Below are 18,783 nucleotides of genomic sequence, written 5' to 3'. Positions count from 1 at the left end.
ATTGGACTTCAACTTCATCAAAAACTACCTTGACCAAAAACTTTAACCTGCCCACTCGCACTATCATTTTCTATGTTCAGTGGAAAGTGAAATTGATGTCAAAACTCTAATTTGGCATTAAAATCAGAAAGATCATATCATTGGGAACATGTGTACTAAATTGCAAGTTGATTGGACTTCAACTTCATCAAAAACTACTTTGACCAAAAATTTAAGCTGAAGTGGGACAGACGAATGGACGGACAGACGAACGAACTGATGCACAGACCCTAAAACATAATGACCCTCTACTATTGTAGGTGGGGCATAAAAATTGCGGTTTTTAGCAATTTGTTTTGCATTCACAATCAGGCTAAAAATATTAGAAGTATGAAATGTTATTGTCTAATTCAATTAGAAACATTGTAATAACACAAAAAAAACAAAAGACTTCTGGGGTCAACATACAGTCTTCAACAATAGACAAGCTCTAACTGGCCAATGCCAAAAATATATTGAATAAATAACCCATATGAAGCTGTGATCTTATTAATTTTTGTAAAGATTGAAGAACTTTTTCCAAATAACCCTCATGTTGAATAAATTATGGTTTTACCTTACATCTCTGGTGTTTAAAAGAGAGATGAGAAAATCAACCAAAATAACAGCAATCAAAAACCATCTGATGCCACATAATACTGTAGTAAACCTGATGCATGGAATAATTAAGTAAACAAAGATTAATAGATTTCATGCTGTTTATTTAACAAAACAAGTATTTATCAATAAAAAATTATGGTAATAAACAACAATTAATAATGTCATTACAAAATTCATAAAGGGTTCCATGAAACATAGCGTCTCACCTGCGACTGGTGCTGTCAGTGTTAAAGTGTAATGTTGACTGCCTATTATCATGATGATCAGACAGTAAAATATGGAAAAATAAAAAAAAAGTTAGCTTTTTCTCAAGATGCTATCTCTTGATCATGAAGAAGCTTCTGTTCAAGCTTCATAAAAAACCATGAAGGTTTAACAAAATAATTGGTTTTTAAAAAACGGTAATCACTTACTTTATCTTAATGTGAACAACATAAAACTATTTCAATTTATCATGTGAAAAAACAAAGTTTTTTTCCAATTTTGCTATGGATACTTTCTTGATCATGCAGAACCTTCTGTCCCAAGTTTTGTAAAATTCCATTTATATATGGTTTAACAAAGTAAAAAAAAATTAACCACAGACTAATCATAAATGCTGATGTCGCATACAACCTTAGGCAATTTAAAATTAATTTATATAGGTTTTCATCCCCACCCCTCCCTACAAAAGTTTTCCTGCCTGTTTTTTTTTTTCATTTAAAAAAAAATTGTAATTTCAGGATTGTGTTAATTTCCTTTAGGGGTGTTGATCATTTTGTTTCATACAAAACTTCCTGTTGCAATTAAACACTGTTTTTGTATATCTTCCAGTAACTTAACTAAATAATAATAATTAAGTCAACATATTCCGCTACTCTAAGATGGCTACATTACCTTGGGTGAAGAAGAGAGATTGATTATGGGAAGGGCCTGAATTATAAGGTTACAAGTAATTATCGGAGTCAAAGAACACAAATTGCTGTACATCACAAATTTCAATGATTAAAAAAACGTGGATTTTTTATTTATACAACTTTGTGTCATAAAATTTGGACCATCCACCCCTGTCAATGATACCCAAAGTGCAGAATCATCATTGCACACATTGGTATGAAAAAACATGACTATAGTAAAGAAACTGACCCAAGCACAAAGTTGTGCGATGTATTTCTCTGTTTAGGACTTATACGGAGTACAAAACATCAGCCTACCTATAACTAGATTTATTTTCCAAAAGTATCCTTATTTGTTGAAAAAAAATCAAGACCATGTGTTCCCAGCCTCTAAATGAAGTCATTTAACAACTTCATTTGGTTCAGTCCATGATTTCATGGTTTTAGGATTGGTCAAAAACTAGCTATATTGTTATCTTGCACACAAATGAATCTTAAAAACATCAGTGTCTATAGACTTGTTTTTTCATACCTATGTCTGCCATTATTCTTGCTCTTAGATATCAATCTGATGTGGATGTTAATCACTACAAATTCACTTGCAGGTCTTATGGTGTTTTGAAGCACTGCTTCATTCAATGGGTACTAGCTCAGAAAGCGAAAGAAATTTGAAACTAGTAGTCCAAAAGAAAGCAATCTCCCACATTGGTTTCTAAAGCAATTAAAACAGAGGTTGCCAAACATAAATATTATTTTAAAATTTGGAAATATATGAAAAGTATGTAGAATTTTATATATAATATAATATATAATATAGGATTCCTTTGTCTCATCGCAGGTGAGACATTGTCAGTTGGACAAAGAATACACAGTTGTTTACAACAAACACTAAATGGAAAAGTGTCTTGAGTGACATATGCACTTAAGAAACATTAAAAAGACGTGCAAAAAAAAAACTATTCTAATAAATGATGTTACAACCTTGATTTTGATGAGAAAAACATCATAGGGTTAGAACAACTTCATTATTTCATGTAATGTCACAAACTAGCTGCTAATATTCTAATATTCTCCATGATACAGTCAATTTGTGATTTTGTAATAGTAAACTGACACATGTTTCATTATTACAATGTCTGCTTTGTATATATCTAACTATTTACAACTAATGGTATTTCAAAACAGTACAATTCTTTCAGGGTAGGAGACCTATTTTATTGCTACCAATCTTCATGTTTTTTTGTTAGCATCTTACACCAATTTTTCATGTTGCAGTTTTGGAGATACCGTTTTTTGGCTTATTGTTCCTTTATGTAGCTATATTTAAAAAAAATTTCAGTATAAATTCAAATTAATGAAATATGAAGAAAAAAATGATTTTTGTTTTAAACTAGTAATGAACATCAATGAACTCTTAGTATAAAAACAAAGTACAAGGCAGTATAAAATATTTGAGTGCTGAATGTTTAATCTACATCACTATACATGTTAATACAAGATGTTCTGAATATAGACCATATAGAGTTCATTTTTCTGAATGGGTTACGCTAGGGTCAACAAGCGTAAATGAGATCATTGACCATTTGATTTGTACTGTGATGTAATGACATTAGCATTGTGACATTGAAAATGTAAGGGAAAAGTGCTCTATAGAAGGTAAAATCAATGATGATAAAAATTACTCTACTTTCTTTCAATATCCAAGTTCTACCTTTGATCTAAAAAAAAGGGAACCAACCAATACAAAATTAAAGAGTTCATTTAAAAATAGATTACATTGGTCCCATCTTCAAAAATAATCATAACAACATTCATTCACAGCGATAAAATAATACTTGACTAGTGACGAGGGCCACCAAATGACTGAAGCCAAATTACAAACAATAGCTATACCGCTTGTTTGGATAAAGTGAGCTCAATATTATGTTTAGCTTTTCCTGAAACTACCCAAACTAGTTTTGATGGGAAAAAATATTTATCGTGATTATTAATTATCAAATTAAAAATTCTACAGAGATTTCTTAACAGCAATAGTATGACCAACACATGCACTCCCAATCTACATTATATTGAGAATACTAATGAAAATTTTAATTATGTAATTATGTGGAATTATTACATTATTTCACAAACAATAGCATTTTTACACAACAAATACTAAACATGTCCTTCAAACATTTTATATCAACAAACATAGCCTAACTTGCTTTGCATTGATTTTCTCTGCTAAATTCTGTATACGGACCAATCTCACTTTATCGGGATTATCTGCATTGAAAATTCTATACACATGGAACTTGTCTTTGTTCTCTTGTGCAAACTTGATCTGTGGATATGAGATTTCAAAAATTTCCTTTGTACTAGACAGCGTGCTTTTAACTTCAATATAAACAGTAAATTCCGTGTCTTCAGTCACTACACCTACTTCAAAATCATAAGGCTGACCCAGCTCCTCATCTTCATTGCACCAATTAACAAATGTTACTGTAGGATTCTGATCCATTTCATTAAGTAAATACTGATACACTGTAAGTTCACCCAACCTTCCAATCTCTGGCATTTCAGAGGTCTTGTCACTACTGGGCATCAACAAACTAGTTGGCAATTTTAATCCCGCACTATTTGCAAGTTCTTCTTCTTCATATTCCCCTAGTTCTTGCTCCCATACTGGCATACCTACAACAAAGGTATTCCTTTATTTTATTGATGTTGATTTGCAATAAATAGAACTAATTTTTACTGAAGAATAGAGGTTTTTTTCCTTTTTGACTGCAGTTGATCAGTCCATATGGATTTTAATGATGTATCAGGAAATTTTGATGTGGCATATGCAATTTATTAGTGGTACTTTTCATTTTAATGATAAATTACATCATTTTGTCTTTTGGCAATTACAATTTATTTTTACAAATACACACTTTTTTGATTAATTCAAAACTTTACTCAACAAGAGAAGATAACTCTGATAACTTAGTTTAATAAAAGAATGTACTGCAAATAATCTATTTTGTCATGTAGCAACAGAACAAGTACAGTGACCCTATTTTTATTTCTATTTTCTGGAGGCATTCCTGGAAATTCAGAAATTTTGGTGATGTTTTTCACTATTCAGAAATTTAAACCCTCATTCTAAGTTTTGAAAGCATAATCTGAAGGTAGCTTTTCCTGATATTGTAATAATTAATCTCCATTTTTTTTCCCATTGTTTAACAATCAATCGTGATTATTGCTCTATCATTGTGAAAGGAGGATAATGGGAAAAAAACTGTCAAAAGCCTAACACTTAATTGATGGATGTCTTATGTCATATTTATTATTGTTTTTCTTTATTTTGAAAATTTGATATTTTATGTTATAAACATTCATTCACAATTTTTTTAGATTATAGATGATATAGAGCTTGACTTTGTGTATAGACACCAGTTTATTGTTGAATTCTGTATGTTGCCCTCTAGATGTCTTTTAGCTTTTTGTGTTGTTGGATTGTTGTCCAATTGACATGCACACCACATCTCCATTTAAATTATAAATATTATAGATACTAAATAGTGGCATTTATAATAATCATTTTAAAAGCATTACAGGTTAATTATTTTTAAGCATCCAAATCATTATCCATTTGAAGTACCATTGCATAACTTGAAATAACTATTCCATCAGACTTTAATCATTATCTAGTAGAAGTAGACATATTTGGAATAAATAGTCCCATGTTAAGGCATGGCAATTAATCAAGCATATTATATAGCAATTCAACTGCATTGATTAATGTTTAAATAGATCATTAGTAAGCTGTTTACTAAACAAAGTATTCAGAAAATAAAGTTGTAAACTTACAATTATATGTTTGTAAAATTTAATATTTGTTGATAAAATTGTAGATTTTTACCATATACTGATCCTGATATGAAAAGTTTGTTTTACCAGATCGATATTAATTTATACACCAAGCTATCTATATACATATTTACAAGTGAGAAAGAAATATGCAAGTAAGCCAAGCAAGTACCTAGTCTAAGATCAGGCTTCTTTGCAGACGGTTGGGTCTGGGAGGAATCACTACCTCCAGACTCACGACGCCTCTTTCCTAAAGAGCTTCCATCTTGTTCAGGTATTGGAACACCTCCATCTCGTCTTGGGGTGGAGTAATATGCACCCTCTTGATGTTGTCGGTTTTGATTATCTTCCCTGTTTCCATGGCTACCTGCATGTTCACCAAGAGGAACACTGCCTTGATATGAGGTTGAAGGATGTTCACTTTCACCTTTTGGATGCAGAGTTTGACCCCTGTCTTGGTCCATGTTTGGTGTTATTTCCTCCAGGAAAGGTATAGGTCGATCACCATCTTGAAATGGATATGAAGATCTACCATCTTGGTAAATAGGATGTTGACCTCTTCTATCAAGGGCCGAAACTGGCATCTGACCTTCTTCATATTCTTGATGCTCACTTTCTCCTGAAAACCAAAAAGAAATGACATTCACTGAGAGAATTTTATAAAATCCTGTCTAAGCTTTGAAAAAAAAATATCCTATAAAATTCTTTGTGAAAATAGCTCTGTTTTTTTTTAAAATGTTTTGTTTTCAAATGATGCATACTGTTTGTTTATTGATATTGCTGTACTTTATTGTTGTCACTTAAAGTCATTGCGTGCACAATCTTCTTCATCTTTTATATACAATTCCAAATACCATGATTCACAGTTATATAATACACTTTTGAATGATACAAAAAAAAAAAAAAAAAAAAAAAAACAGAAAATGTGTCATTTGACAATTTAGACAATTTGATCAGAATTCACATCAATCAAACAACTTTGAAATTTTGAAAATGAAATTTGATAAAGGTGCACTCAACTTATCAGTAAGTATTAAATACAAATTTGTTTTCATATATATTGATCGAAATCAATCAGAGAATTATATTGAGTTACAAAACAATACAAAAAAAAGACCAGCAAAGATGAATAAAATATACTGTATTTTGTAAATACTTTGCTGTAACACTTTACATAAACATCAAATCAAATTGAATTTTACTTTTAATGTCAATTTAGATCAAATAAGATAAATGTCTATAGGACACCATGCCCTGCTCACACTATCTTATTTCCAAGTTCATTGAACCATAAAACTCTGTCAAAACCCTTTTATGACATATATAGTAATAAGTTCACATAAAAATGAACACGTGTAGAAAGTTGATGTGATCATAAACCACCCGGAACCAAAATTTTTACCTTCCTTAAACTAAAATTATAACCTGATATGGACTAATTGATGGATGGATAGACTCACAGATCGCAAAAACATAATGCCTTTCTTCTGTTTTAGGCAGGACATTATAAAATTGTATAGAATGTACTGCAAAGTATTTTATGAAGGAAATTAACTCAGTAAATGGCATCAGGATTACCAGCTTGTTATATAGATAACACTGATCTAGTTACAAATGTACAGAAACAAACTATCTTAACTTTTTATAATATCTCATTATCCGCCTCATGTAGTGCAATATCAAAATTGAAATGTCCTGTGTTTTATCCTTCATCGATAATTAAAATTTCACAAAATGTGCCCATATTCTGCTTGCTCCTCAGTTCTTACAATTCATAGCATATAAATTATCATGAGATTTATCTATTTATCTGATAATTATGACTAAGAAAGTGATATACCATATTGTTCTTGACCAGGTCTCCTATAAATCTGAGTACCATATTCTGATGATTGTTGGTCACCTTCTGGTCTGTCCTCCATTACTCTGACACCAGAGGGTAAGTCTTTAACTGACTTTATGTAATCTGGAGCCCTTGGAGGAGGCCAGACTTTGGATTCTTTGTTCTCTCTATTCACTAAAAAAACAAGGTTTTAATCAATTAAAATGTATACAAAAAGTTAGTATACATGATTATTTCAGTCCAATTTGTACAAGTTCTTGCATAGATGACTAATTTTAAGACTGTTTTACTTTCTATATTCTGTTTATAGAAACAGTAACCATGTTGATGTATTGGTAGAATTGATAAACAACAATCCTCAAGAATCAGCTATGATAAAGTGTTTTTAAAGATTTTTTTATTTTCATGCTTTCACATAAAGTTAAACCAGCATATTCTAATTATGTTTTTTTTTCCATTTACACACTATACTCAGACCCTACTTTACACACTATACTCAGACCCTACTTTACACACTATACTCAGACCCTACTTTACACACTATACTCAGACCCTACTTTACACACTATACTCAGACCCTACTTTACACACTATACTCAGACCCTACTTTACACACTATACTCAGACCCTACTTTACACACTATACTCAGACCCTACTTTTAGCTCTAGGAGGATGAGTTTTTCCATCAGACATTGGTGGCCAAGCCCTCATTTGGTTAGGTTCTTGTTCCTTAGGTTTGTTTTCTTCTTGCTCTTCACCCTCTTTATCCATAATGTCTCCTTCTTCCATTACTGCTTCACCTGTAAATTATCAAAAAGGTCAAAAACAACAAAAAATGATACAAAATTAGTCCAAAAAAGTAAGAATTTTACAAGCAATTAAAACCACAAAGTTTCAAATGTTATTTTATTACGCTTTAGGTAATTTTTTATTTTGTAGTTAATGTGTTTTTTCAGAGAGTTGGCAGTCTTGTCTTACACTCTTGAATAAACCTATATTAGCCTTTTCAACAAGCTCAGCTCTCCCTAAAGTGGCTTGCTGAATTTTTTTTTTGGGGGGGAAGGGGGTTTGAGTGGAAGTGGTTACATACCAACATGTTCAGGTTCAGGTTCTGGTTCAGGCTCGGGTTCAGGTTCTGGTAACAATGGAGCAGGAACAGACCAAACAACTTCTGCATCAGGCATATATCCAGCATTATACCTGTTCAGACATCTGTCTATAGTTTCACGTGTTTGTCCTAATATACAACTGTGTACATCAGTCAGGAAATTTCTGTAAGAATAATGTGTTTGTATGTTAATAATATACAACTTGGTATATCTTTCAGACCATTTTCAGTAAGGAAACAAATTTGATGTAATTAAACAGTTAAAAGAGACTCATCCTGGTTGGAGTTGAAGTTTGATTGCAATGTTATGAGTCATTGCAAGGAAAGGGTATGCTACATATAAAAACTTTGTCTGTAAACCATATTTGCCATCAATTCAAACTCTGTGATTAATTACTTTTTTGTGTTTTCTAAAATTTAGAACCATTTCTTAAACATTTGAACAATGTGTCGTTAGTTTCATTTGTCGAGAAAACTGCAACATTGCCATGAAAATGAGAAAAATAATCTATCCTTTATTGACATATTCAATAGTATTATGAGGATGAAATGGCCTGCATTGGTTGATTGTACATTTCAAATCCACCTTTTTATTGAAACTGATATATCTTGTCCAATGTTTTGTTTTGTTTTATTTTCATATTTTTTTGTCAGTATACATGGAATTGAGTGCTGATGGCAGATCTTTGATAGTCTTGAATAAATTTACTCACAAATTCTTAATTCAGTCGGTTTTAGCGCTAGACATATTGCATAGACACTTGTCTCAGTTCCTTTTTTTAACACATCTCTTAAAAAAATTCTTAGTATGTCACATTCAATATCTGATCACTGTTTACCTTAATTCCCTAAAACATCCACTGTCATTGTTACTGAACACCCTGGCTATGACCTTGTTGATTTCACCATAGGATTCTACAGAATCTTTATGGAAAATAAATTCTTCATTTTTCAGTGTACAATTTTCTGGTCTGATGGCATAGATGTCTTGATCATGTTTAAACCAGTATTTCACTTCCAGTTTGTTTGTCTGCAATGTACATGTAACATAATATGCATAAGATTCAATGTTTGTAAAATCCGACAAAAACAAGTTCCTCAATATATTTATTTCTGGAACAGCCTAAACTGTTAATATGTTAATAATATTATAAAATTTTTCAATATGCTTGTATGGAGAACTTTAAAAACCTAAAAATCAAGTATCCACAAAAACAAAATTTTTCCTGAATCCACAAAAATTGGTTTCCACATAAATAAATGAATCTACAGTATGTAAAAACTCCATCCATTTAAATATAACAGACTATAACATATGTACCTCAACACATCGAAGTTTGGCCAATGTTTCCACAATACCAGCTGTAGTTAAGTTCTGGTAGATACTTCCATAGTTATATACATTTCCATAATTATTATACAGGAACTTTTGTAACAATGGTACACACTGTACCATATAAGCCTGTAACTTTGGACAGGGTATATACATGTCAAATATTATTTGTTCCTCGACAATGGCACTCAGGTCTTCAATCTCACACATCCTAATTAAGCTCATCATTGCTTCAGTATTTATCTTGTAAGATCCACCTGAAATCAGATTAAAGTTCACATTAGTTATAAATAGATTGGTGGTTGCTTAATCAACTGGAAACAATTCATAGTTGAGAATTCTAGACAATAGATCTTATTAAATCAATACATGTATTTGAAAACGTGTTACTACTGCTGTTGAAATAAATAGGTGTGTTGTCTGAACTTGGAACAGTACTTAGCAGTTGTACGTGCCATATGAACTATTAAAGAAAGGTACCATGGTATCTGAACTTACCAGAATCGGAAGCAACTTGAAATTTGGAATGACAGTAATGTTTGCCACCTTTATTTTATTCCATGTTCAAATTTATTTTTAATTTGAGAGAAATTTTAGATAGAAATTGATATTTAACATTTGGTATGTTTATAGATAAAAATACCCATTGATCAACTATTTACCTTCTGTATTGTACTTCCTCCTCTGGACCTGTTCCTCCACCAGTACAAAATGAACTTTCTCATGATTCTCAAATATGTTTTCATATTCCTTGCTATCAGCCATCAGAGGCTTATTTTCAAGTGATGTCCATGTCTTTCTTTTTGTAGGTATTATGTTCTGTCCTTTAAAAATATTTAATATTTTCTTCTTTTTACTGTCACAAACTAGTTGCTTAGTTTCCTTCTCGGGATCATTTTCATCAATGTACATAAGTTCTCCTATCATTGACAATATTTTCATCACATCCTGTAATGTCTCTGATTCCACACGATTTTGTGCACCGGCCACATGAACCAATAGTTCTGCATATTCTTCAACATCTGGACACATCTGAATTCTTCCAGTTTTGAAAAATTCTCTCAGACCAGATGACACAGAATACTTCACATAGCTTGAAAGAATTTTCTTGTTGCCAATATCTGCATGAATTTCTGTCAGAATTTCCTGATATTTCTGGAATAATCCTGTTTTGTCTTCCCACCACACTTCCTGTCGGCAAAGCATCTGACCAGCAACATCCACATCAAATTTTTGTTTGAATAAATCTCCTTTGTCATACCCTCTTGTCATTACTGGAACAAAAATGACTGGTTCCTTGTCCAGAAGGTCTTGAATCTGTTTCTTTGTCAGATTTTCACTAAGATGATTGTAAAATGACATAATGTGCTGGTGTGAAGTTGGAAACTTTGAATGAGTATCTCCATCTGACCTTTGACCCCATTTTTTCAAACTGTTTATAAGATCATCTAATGACACCTCAAATTTCAAACCCAGAAATTTGGCAAATGTACTTTTATCAGTATTGAAATTCACATCAACATATGTCACAGTGTAATATAACAATTTTACAATATCTGGAAATGGATAATATAAAGCAGATGGTTTCATACGGCAAATTTCTTCTGTATACTTGATGATATCATTAGTACCCACTTCTGCCTTCACTTCAATGGCAGGTAACCAGTCACAAGTCTTCAACCAGATACAGAAGGATGATTCAACATCCCTCTCATGTTTGTTATCCTTTCTGATTAGTTTTGTTTTTGTGTATCTAACAAATTGTGTATCCCAGACCTGATCTAGGTATTCACAAAGGGATTTCATCTGTTGTTCATATTTCTGAGGACACTTGTTAGATTTCAACAGATCCCTGATTTCATCACAGCTGTAATCTTCTACAACACAACCCTGGCTGAAGTCTTCAGGATACAACTGCTCTATAGTGGACCAGGCACTTTCTTTCTGTAATTTAAATTCAATAAACACATGTGCATAAGCTTGAACTTAAGGAAATCTCCAATTAGTTTTATACAAATGGAAATCTTCATTCTCTTTCACTTTTATGAATTATCATTTGACTATCAGTGGTAGTTTGTCCAGTAAACATTACTGCTAGATTATTATTTATTTTCACAATATAGAGGACTGAGCCACTTGAAACCTTGTTATAGCTACTCAATTCATTAATGGTGGAAATTATTTGAAACTTTACTGTAATTTGTTTTTGTAATATGAATACTATAACTATAAAATGGATAACAAAATGAAATTTTCATAAAAATTTTCCTAAATGGGAGTTTGTTTAAACATATTTTATTTGCTAAAAAAGGCAAAAGGGATGAGACACAACTAAATAAATCTTATAAAGTCTTCTTCTTCTCCCAATGGGAAAATAACCCACTTTTGAGATTTACAAAGTAGACAGCTAGGATAAAGTTAATACAAAGCTGTGATTTATTAAGCTACTAAGAATATGATACAAGAAAAAAGATACCAACAAAGGACAGGGTTAACTCAGTAAATTCTTAGAACAATGTAAACTAGCCATTTTTAATGTTATTATTACACTCATTTACTTTTTCTTTATTTGTTGTACAATAGTGGAATTCTTTCATTCATGAATGGCATATTACAAAGATAAATTTATTGCAGAAAATTAATTTTATATAAGTCAATTGAAGCTATCAACAACATAAAGTAATCAAGATTTGTATGTTTCATACTAATTTCAACTATCTAAGTGAACCACAAATATCTACCACAACTGCTACTTAATAAAAAATTATTCTTCCACAAAATAAATTTACTCAAAAGTCTCATGCTTAGAATGTCATTTTTTTATATATAAACATACCACTGATTCAGAATCCAGCTCTACATGTACAGGTCTAACAGTAATGAAATCAGTGACACCAAGTCTGGAGAAAAACTTGTGCCATTTTTGTTTTTCTGTGTTATTGGCCATGTTTTGTATATAAACACTGTCTAACAGGAGCCACTCATATCCTAAAATCATACATAGCATTGCAATAGAATATAAACTTTTCATCAAATCCGAATTATTTTGTTTTACTCTTGCAATTTATTATAAGGATGTGTACCTTTAGGTGTAATACCACCAAATCATAGTACGTCACATCCGGTTGCATACGAAAATAGGTCGAAAAAAAATATTCCCTTGAATTTGACAGTTGTAGGTAATTGATCCTACATTTCATTGCAGTAAAACATTTCTGAGTCATAAACATATATCTTGGGTATTTCAAAGCACCATTATTTCTTTATTTGGGGTTTCTATAGAATATTTTGGAAACTTGAGGTTACATGGTTACTAAAGCTTGTACACAGGTTAAAAAAGGGGGAAAATTTGATTGGTTAACTTCCAGTGATGGTTATTTTCTTATATGCAATGAAATGTTATGTGAAATTTTTTCTATAGTACTGGACAGGATAAAACTTTACTCATGCCAAGTATTTCTTTATTTGAAACAAAGATAAATTCTGCACAATTTTTTGAAAAGTGCAAATTTAACAAAGACTAATAGGGGAAAATCAATGGTGGTATTACACCTAATATGGGAAGCTGTACATGCACCTTTGACCTTGTGAGTACTCTCATGTGTTAAAATTTCTTGCTATTTAAGTGAAATATTACAAATAATGAAATATTCTGAGTGGATTGAGTCTCCAAAATACATTTTATGAGAAAATTTCCTTGAAATAGGACTTTACCATGAATATTAGTTGACAGAACAAGCCATACTTAGAGTCTTGGGGAGCTTTTTCTCCTTATTTCTCAATTCTGCTATACTAGAAAATTTTTCCTAAGAAATACTTTAATAAATATATAGTTTTAAGTAAATGAAATTATTTTTAAAGCAGTAACAACAAATTATTCACCAAAAGAGAAGTTTTTTATGTCCCTCTCTGGAACGCGGCGTAAATTTAAGTTTTACGCAAGGACTTATTGAAACCTCCTTGGAGACAGTAAACTTTTATACGGATAGTTCAAGCAGCTTGAATACTTCAATTAATCATTTATAATAACATTTCTATCATAAATGAGTGAAAGTTACCCCAAAATTTTTATTTAATGGCCTAAAAAGTAGAAATTTTGAGGAAATGAGAGGTATAAATGGACCAAAAGAGACTTTATAAGGAAGAATAAGAGGTCCATTAGTAGTATTTATCATCCTAAAGTCATCTTTTGTATCATATTCAACTGTTTGTAGGCAGATGAGATAAATATTTGATCATTTATTGGTCCACACTATATTCTATCATGATGCGGCTTGGTTTGAATTTTTCGAAGAAATTTTGCTCGAATCGCTGTAGATGTCGTCTTACATTATACTAGATTTTTCTCAAACTATTGAACTGATTATGACAAAACTTGACAGGAATGCTTGAAATAACCAGTATTACAAAGGAAAAAAGTCACATTCAGTTTATTCAACAAAAAAGTCTTCTTTAGGTGTAATACCACCAAATCATAGTACGTCACATCCGGTTGCATACGAAAATAGGTCGAAAAAAAATATTCCCTTGAATTTGACAGTTGTAGGTAATTGATCCTACATTTCATTGCAGTAAAACATTTCTGAGTCATAAACATATATCTTGGGTATTTCAAAGCACCATTATTTCTTTATTTGGGGTTTCTATAGAATATTTTGGAAACTTGAGGTTACATGGTTACTAAAGCTTGTACACAGGTTAAAAAAGGGGGAAAATTTGATTGGTTAACTTCCAGTGATGGTTATTTTCTTATATGCAATGAAATGTTATGTGAAATTTTTTCTATAGTACTGGACAGGATAAAACTTTACTCATGCCAAGTATTTCTTTATTTGAAACAAAGATAAATTCTGCACAATTTTTTGAAAAGTGCAAATTTAACAAAGACTAATAGGGGAAAATCAATGGTGGTATTACACCTGTACCACAAATTTTTCTTCAATTACAAGTTCAAATATATATATCTCTTTGCCAGGACAGCTGAATTTATTATCTGATTAAATTTCAATGGTCAAATAGCTATATATAGTAAAATGTTTTACATCTGAAACAATTAAGTCTTCTTCTAGTGGAAAATTTATCATTCCATTTTCCTAATTTGAAGATGCATGTATTGATAAAGTTGCTCTTACTATTATTTTTTTTATTTTTGCTGTGAATCATCTATTTTTTTCTCATTTACAAAATAATTCATTGAAAAAATTTTGTAACCTTTAAAACAGGGCTTCCAATACGGTCGTATTTTCCGGACATGACAGATAAATTACAAATATGACTTGTTGTGCCAAACCTGAAACGGACCTTTAACGTGGGTTTTCCATTTTAACATAATTCAGAAAAAAATGAAGTTTTTGCGATCTTTTTGACCCGACCGTTTGCCTTAAACAGCCACATTTCTGGTCATAAAAGTGACATAGTGAATAAGTACTATCAAAACAAACCCTACGTTAATACCCTCTCATTACAATCAAGAGTAATTAGTTGTCAGACAGTTGAAATTTACCTGTTCAGGTAACAGGTAAACTAATATATACCGGACATTGATCGGTCTATTTGAAGTTATTTTCATAAATTTCAGCAGTTTGCATCTAATCAATTTAATCAAAAAGATTTAAATGATAAAAAATATGCATATAAATATGATCAAATATGATTTGATTAAAATTTTTAAAAGGTAGTTATGAAGGTTTTAAGCGAAAAAATCGTCAGGACCACGTTGTTTGAACAAAGTACATGCGTGCGCATGTGCGCAGTTGTGAGATTTAATTATGCATCTGAATTCTTCAAAAATACTAAAATTATCATTGATACCTTTATCTAACGTTCATTTCAAGTATTTTCTTGAAGAAATAACGTTGGAAAGAGCTAATTAAACTCGATTGTGCTTTGTAAACGTACACATATTTTTCTATCCGTCTCCGGTCTGTGTTTTACCATTATCAAGTCAACATCCGGTATGAGAAAATATACCTTCAAAAACGAAAGTAAAGATTTTGACAACGTAATTTTGCACAAATAAAGATTCTAAGGCAGATATAAGTACGCTAATGTTGCATACTTCGAATGATGCACTGTCAATTTAACAGTTTACGTCAGTACATTGAATTTGTATCAAATAGTCAAGTTAAATATCGTTTTTATGTCAATCATTCATTGTTTATATGATGCCCAACTGATTAGCATGATTGCCTTTTGTTATGTAGTCTTAAGGGATCAAATTGGGATAAGACAAAAAATGTCCCACTGGCACAAATATTTTTTGGAAGCCCTGCTTTAAAATACTTCAAAATTCAGAAATAAATGCTTGCATTTATAATTGCAAATCCTTGACCTCTGACAAAAATAGAAAATTTCGTAAAAGCATTTGCAAATTTTTTTTGAAGGAAATCACCTCTGAAAACATGAATGTGATTTGTTTTATTGCGAATCTGATACTGTTGCATTTTCCACATTAATAAAAACATTGTAATAATTTCTGATTTAACAGTGTATACAAATTCAATAATACCTGGGAATGTTTGTACCAAGTTATATTTGTTTCCATATATAGGTGTAAAATGAACATTGTCCTTTTGAGGATTCTTTTCACCCTGATTGGTCATCACTATGGCAACATTAGCTAACTCATCCATATTGACCAATGAGCTGTTCTTTTCTGTCTGGTCCTTGATGTAGACAAGGTAGCTTATCAATGTTTCCCTGCTTTTTGTCTGAAAACAAAATAAACTATAAGAGCATTATTGCAATATGGTTTTATACTTATTGACATTATATGGATATACATTTTGGAAATATATGTATATTCCATGCATTTTAGCTATATGAATCAATCTCAGAATTCCTGCAGTAGTTAAAAAAAATTCTTGGACAAAGGAATAATTTTATCTCTACAACACTGGATCAGACGTAACAAACTTTAGTAAATCATATATGGTATGTAAGAGCATTGTAAAATAAATTACATGTAGGTGATGTAATACTGTTGGAGTTACAAATGGCTTCTATAATATCCGATGACAAAAATGGTATGACAACAGTTCAACACACGAGAAACCTCCGAAAAAATAATTCAAATCGGCCCTAAATAGGAAGCGCACATCATCAATATGTTTGCAATCATTGTGCGAAGTATGAATAAAATTGAAAGAAAACTACTAGAGCTATGTATGATACAAAATAGATACCCTCTGTGTGTTTCAGACAGACAGATGGAATGACAAAGTGTTTAATAGGCTGCTCTTTCCTATGACAATGCAAGTCACAAAACTTGTAACAGTAAAAACATTGAACATTTAGCATCACCCAAACTAAAGCTGATAGGCATACCCTCTACACTTATGTCACATGACCTACCTTACACATATCTGACTTTAACACAGGAAGTATATGATAATTGATGACATCATGTGGTGTTAACTGACAGACACTCATGTCAAATGACTTACCTTCCAAATATCGGACTTTAACACAGGAAGTATATGGTGTTTGATGACATCGTGTGGTGTTAACTGACAGACACTCATGTCACATGACTTACCTTCCACATATCTGACTTTAACACAGGAAGTATATGATGGTTGATGACATCATGTGGTGTTAACTGACAGACATACTAATGTCACATGACTTACCTTCCACATATCTGACTTTAACACAGGAAGTATATGGTGGTTGACGACATCATGTGGTGTTAACTGACAGATATATTAATGTCACATGACTTACCTTCCACATATCGGACTTTAACACAGGAAGTATATGATGGTTGGTGACATCATGTGGTGTTAACTTACAGACACTCATGTCACATGACTTACCTTCCACATATCTGACTTTAACACAGGAAGTATATGGTGGTTGATGACATCATGTGGTGTTAACTGACAGACATTCAATTTAGCCAACATTTTCTGAACCTGGGAGTTGACTTCATTGTCGGGTGCTGCCAGAAACCATGGATGGATAGTGTTCATGTCTTCTTGTAGATAAGACAGTGGATCTAGAAAAAAAATGTATGTTGTTAGAAAATTACAGGAACTGCATGGGAGGGTTGACGTCAAATACTTTTGTAGTGAAAATAAAAGTGAAATTCTAAAATTTTGTCTTCCCTGGGTACCATGTATGATTTAATACAACAGCCCTTAGTGTAAAGAACTGCACTGTTTAGGGTTAAGAATCAAAACTTTTCTGAATTTAGTTGATTGGTAATCATAAGGCTATTGCTCGGGATAAAATAATCGAATATAAATGTCCAAACCATGATTAAATGAAAACAAATCTACAGTGGTCTTGGAATTATTCCTTAAACATTAACTTGTCATACCTCAGTGTTGTGGTGATCTTGCTTTCGATTCATGAGAAGGAGGAAAAAATACAGCATTACCCTTACAGGAAACATGCACATTAACTTATCATACCTTTGTGTTGTTGTGATCTTTTTATCTCTTCCATAGACAGAGGAAAGAAGACCGTATTCTCCTCTAAAGATATATAGACCTGTGAAGCCAGAGGTACCATCTTCATCTTTTTTAGTTCACTGTAAATCTCCTGGTTGTCATGAAATTCGTCCAAGCTACGATACACACAGGCTAACCATTTGGCAATTAGAAATATTCTGGTATGGGGATCTACAAAGATGAGATAAAATAACCCGATATAAAGGCTTAGTTTGGCAATAATAAATTGTTATTTAATGAAATGTTCATTTTCTGTTGTTTGATTATCAAATAATAATAAACTGTTATCACAGAGATGTGTCTTGCCTTTTTGTAATTTTGATAATGCAAATGTTGAAATTGAAATAGCAATACTTTAACATGTAAGTTATGCAAATATTCAAAGTCGATGAACCATGACTGAAGGTACATGGATAAACAATCTCCATGGAATGAGATGTGCCAATGCTAATACAACTGCATACCAAATACCATTGACTTATTATAAGTCGTTCCCTTTAAACAAACCTAAACACAAACATTAACTTGTAAACTATGTAAAAGTTTCAAAGTCAATGAACCATGATCAGGGATGGGGCTATATAATCTCCATGGAAACGATACTTGCAAATGCCAATAAATTTGCATACCAAATATCATTGACTTAACATTAGCAGTTCATCTTAAACTGATTTAACCACAAACTAATACA

General features: G+C 31.6%; 1 protein-coding gene across 3 annotated transcripts in view; it reads right to left on the bottom strand.

Annotated features, from left to right (window-relative positions):
* Positions 1–723: 723 nt before the first annotated feature.
* The window catches only part of LOC127703021 (uncharacterized), a 40,806-nt gene continuing 22,746 nt past the window's right edge, over positions 724–18,783 (bottom strand). For 2 of the 3 annotated variants that reach the window (XM_052207400.1, XM_052207401.1), the window contains exons 21-32: positions 18,054–18,263; positions 17,454–17,635; positions 16,145–16,346; positions 12,473–12,624; positions 10,299–11,580; positions 9,625–9,893; positions 9,143–9,333; positions 8,286–8,467; positions 7,852–7,995; positions 7,192–7,368; positions 5,524–5,970; positions 724–4,190 (exon numbers count right to left, since the gene is read on the bottom strand). In XM_052207400.1, the coding sequence (XP_052063360.1) occupies positions 3,694–4,190; positions 5,524–5,970; positions 7,192–7,368; positions 7,852–7,995; positions 8,286–8,467; positions 9,143–9,333; positions 9,625–9,893; positions 10,299–11,580; positions 12,473–12,624; positions 16,145–16,346; positions 17,454–17,635; positions 18,054–18,263 (3,935 nt within the window). In that variant the 3' untranslated portion in view covers positions 724–3,693. The remainder of the gene's footprint in view (positions 4,191–5,523; positions 5,971–7,191; positions 7,369–7,851; positions 7,996–8,285; positions 8,468–9,142; positions 9,334–9,624; positions 9,894–10,298; positions 11,581–12,472; positions 12,625–16,144; positions 16,347–17,453; positions 17,636–18,053; positions 18,264–18,783) is intronic. The other variant, XM_052207403.1, reaches the window with a different exon arrangement.

This window comes from Mytilus californianus, unplaced genomic scaffold (assembly GCF_021869535.1).
Source record: "Mytilus californianus isolate M0D057914Y unplaced genomic scaffold, xbMytCali1.0.p SCAF_5, whole genome shotgun sequence".
Taxonomy (NCBI): Eukaryota; Metazoa; Mollusca; class Bivalvia; order Mytilida; family Mytilidae; genus Mytilus; species Mytilus californianus.
The sequence above is the reverse complement of the archived record's forward strand: the minus strand, read 5'-3'. Positions and strand labels throughout refer to the sequence as shown.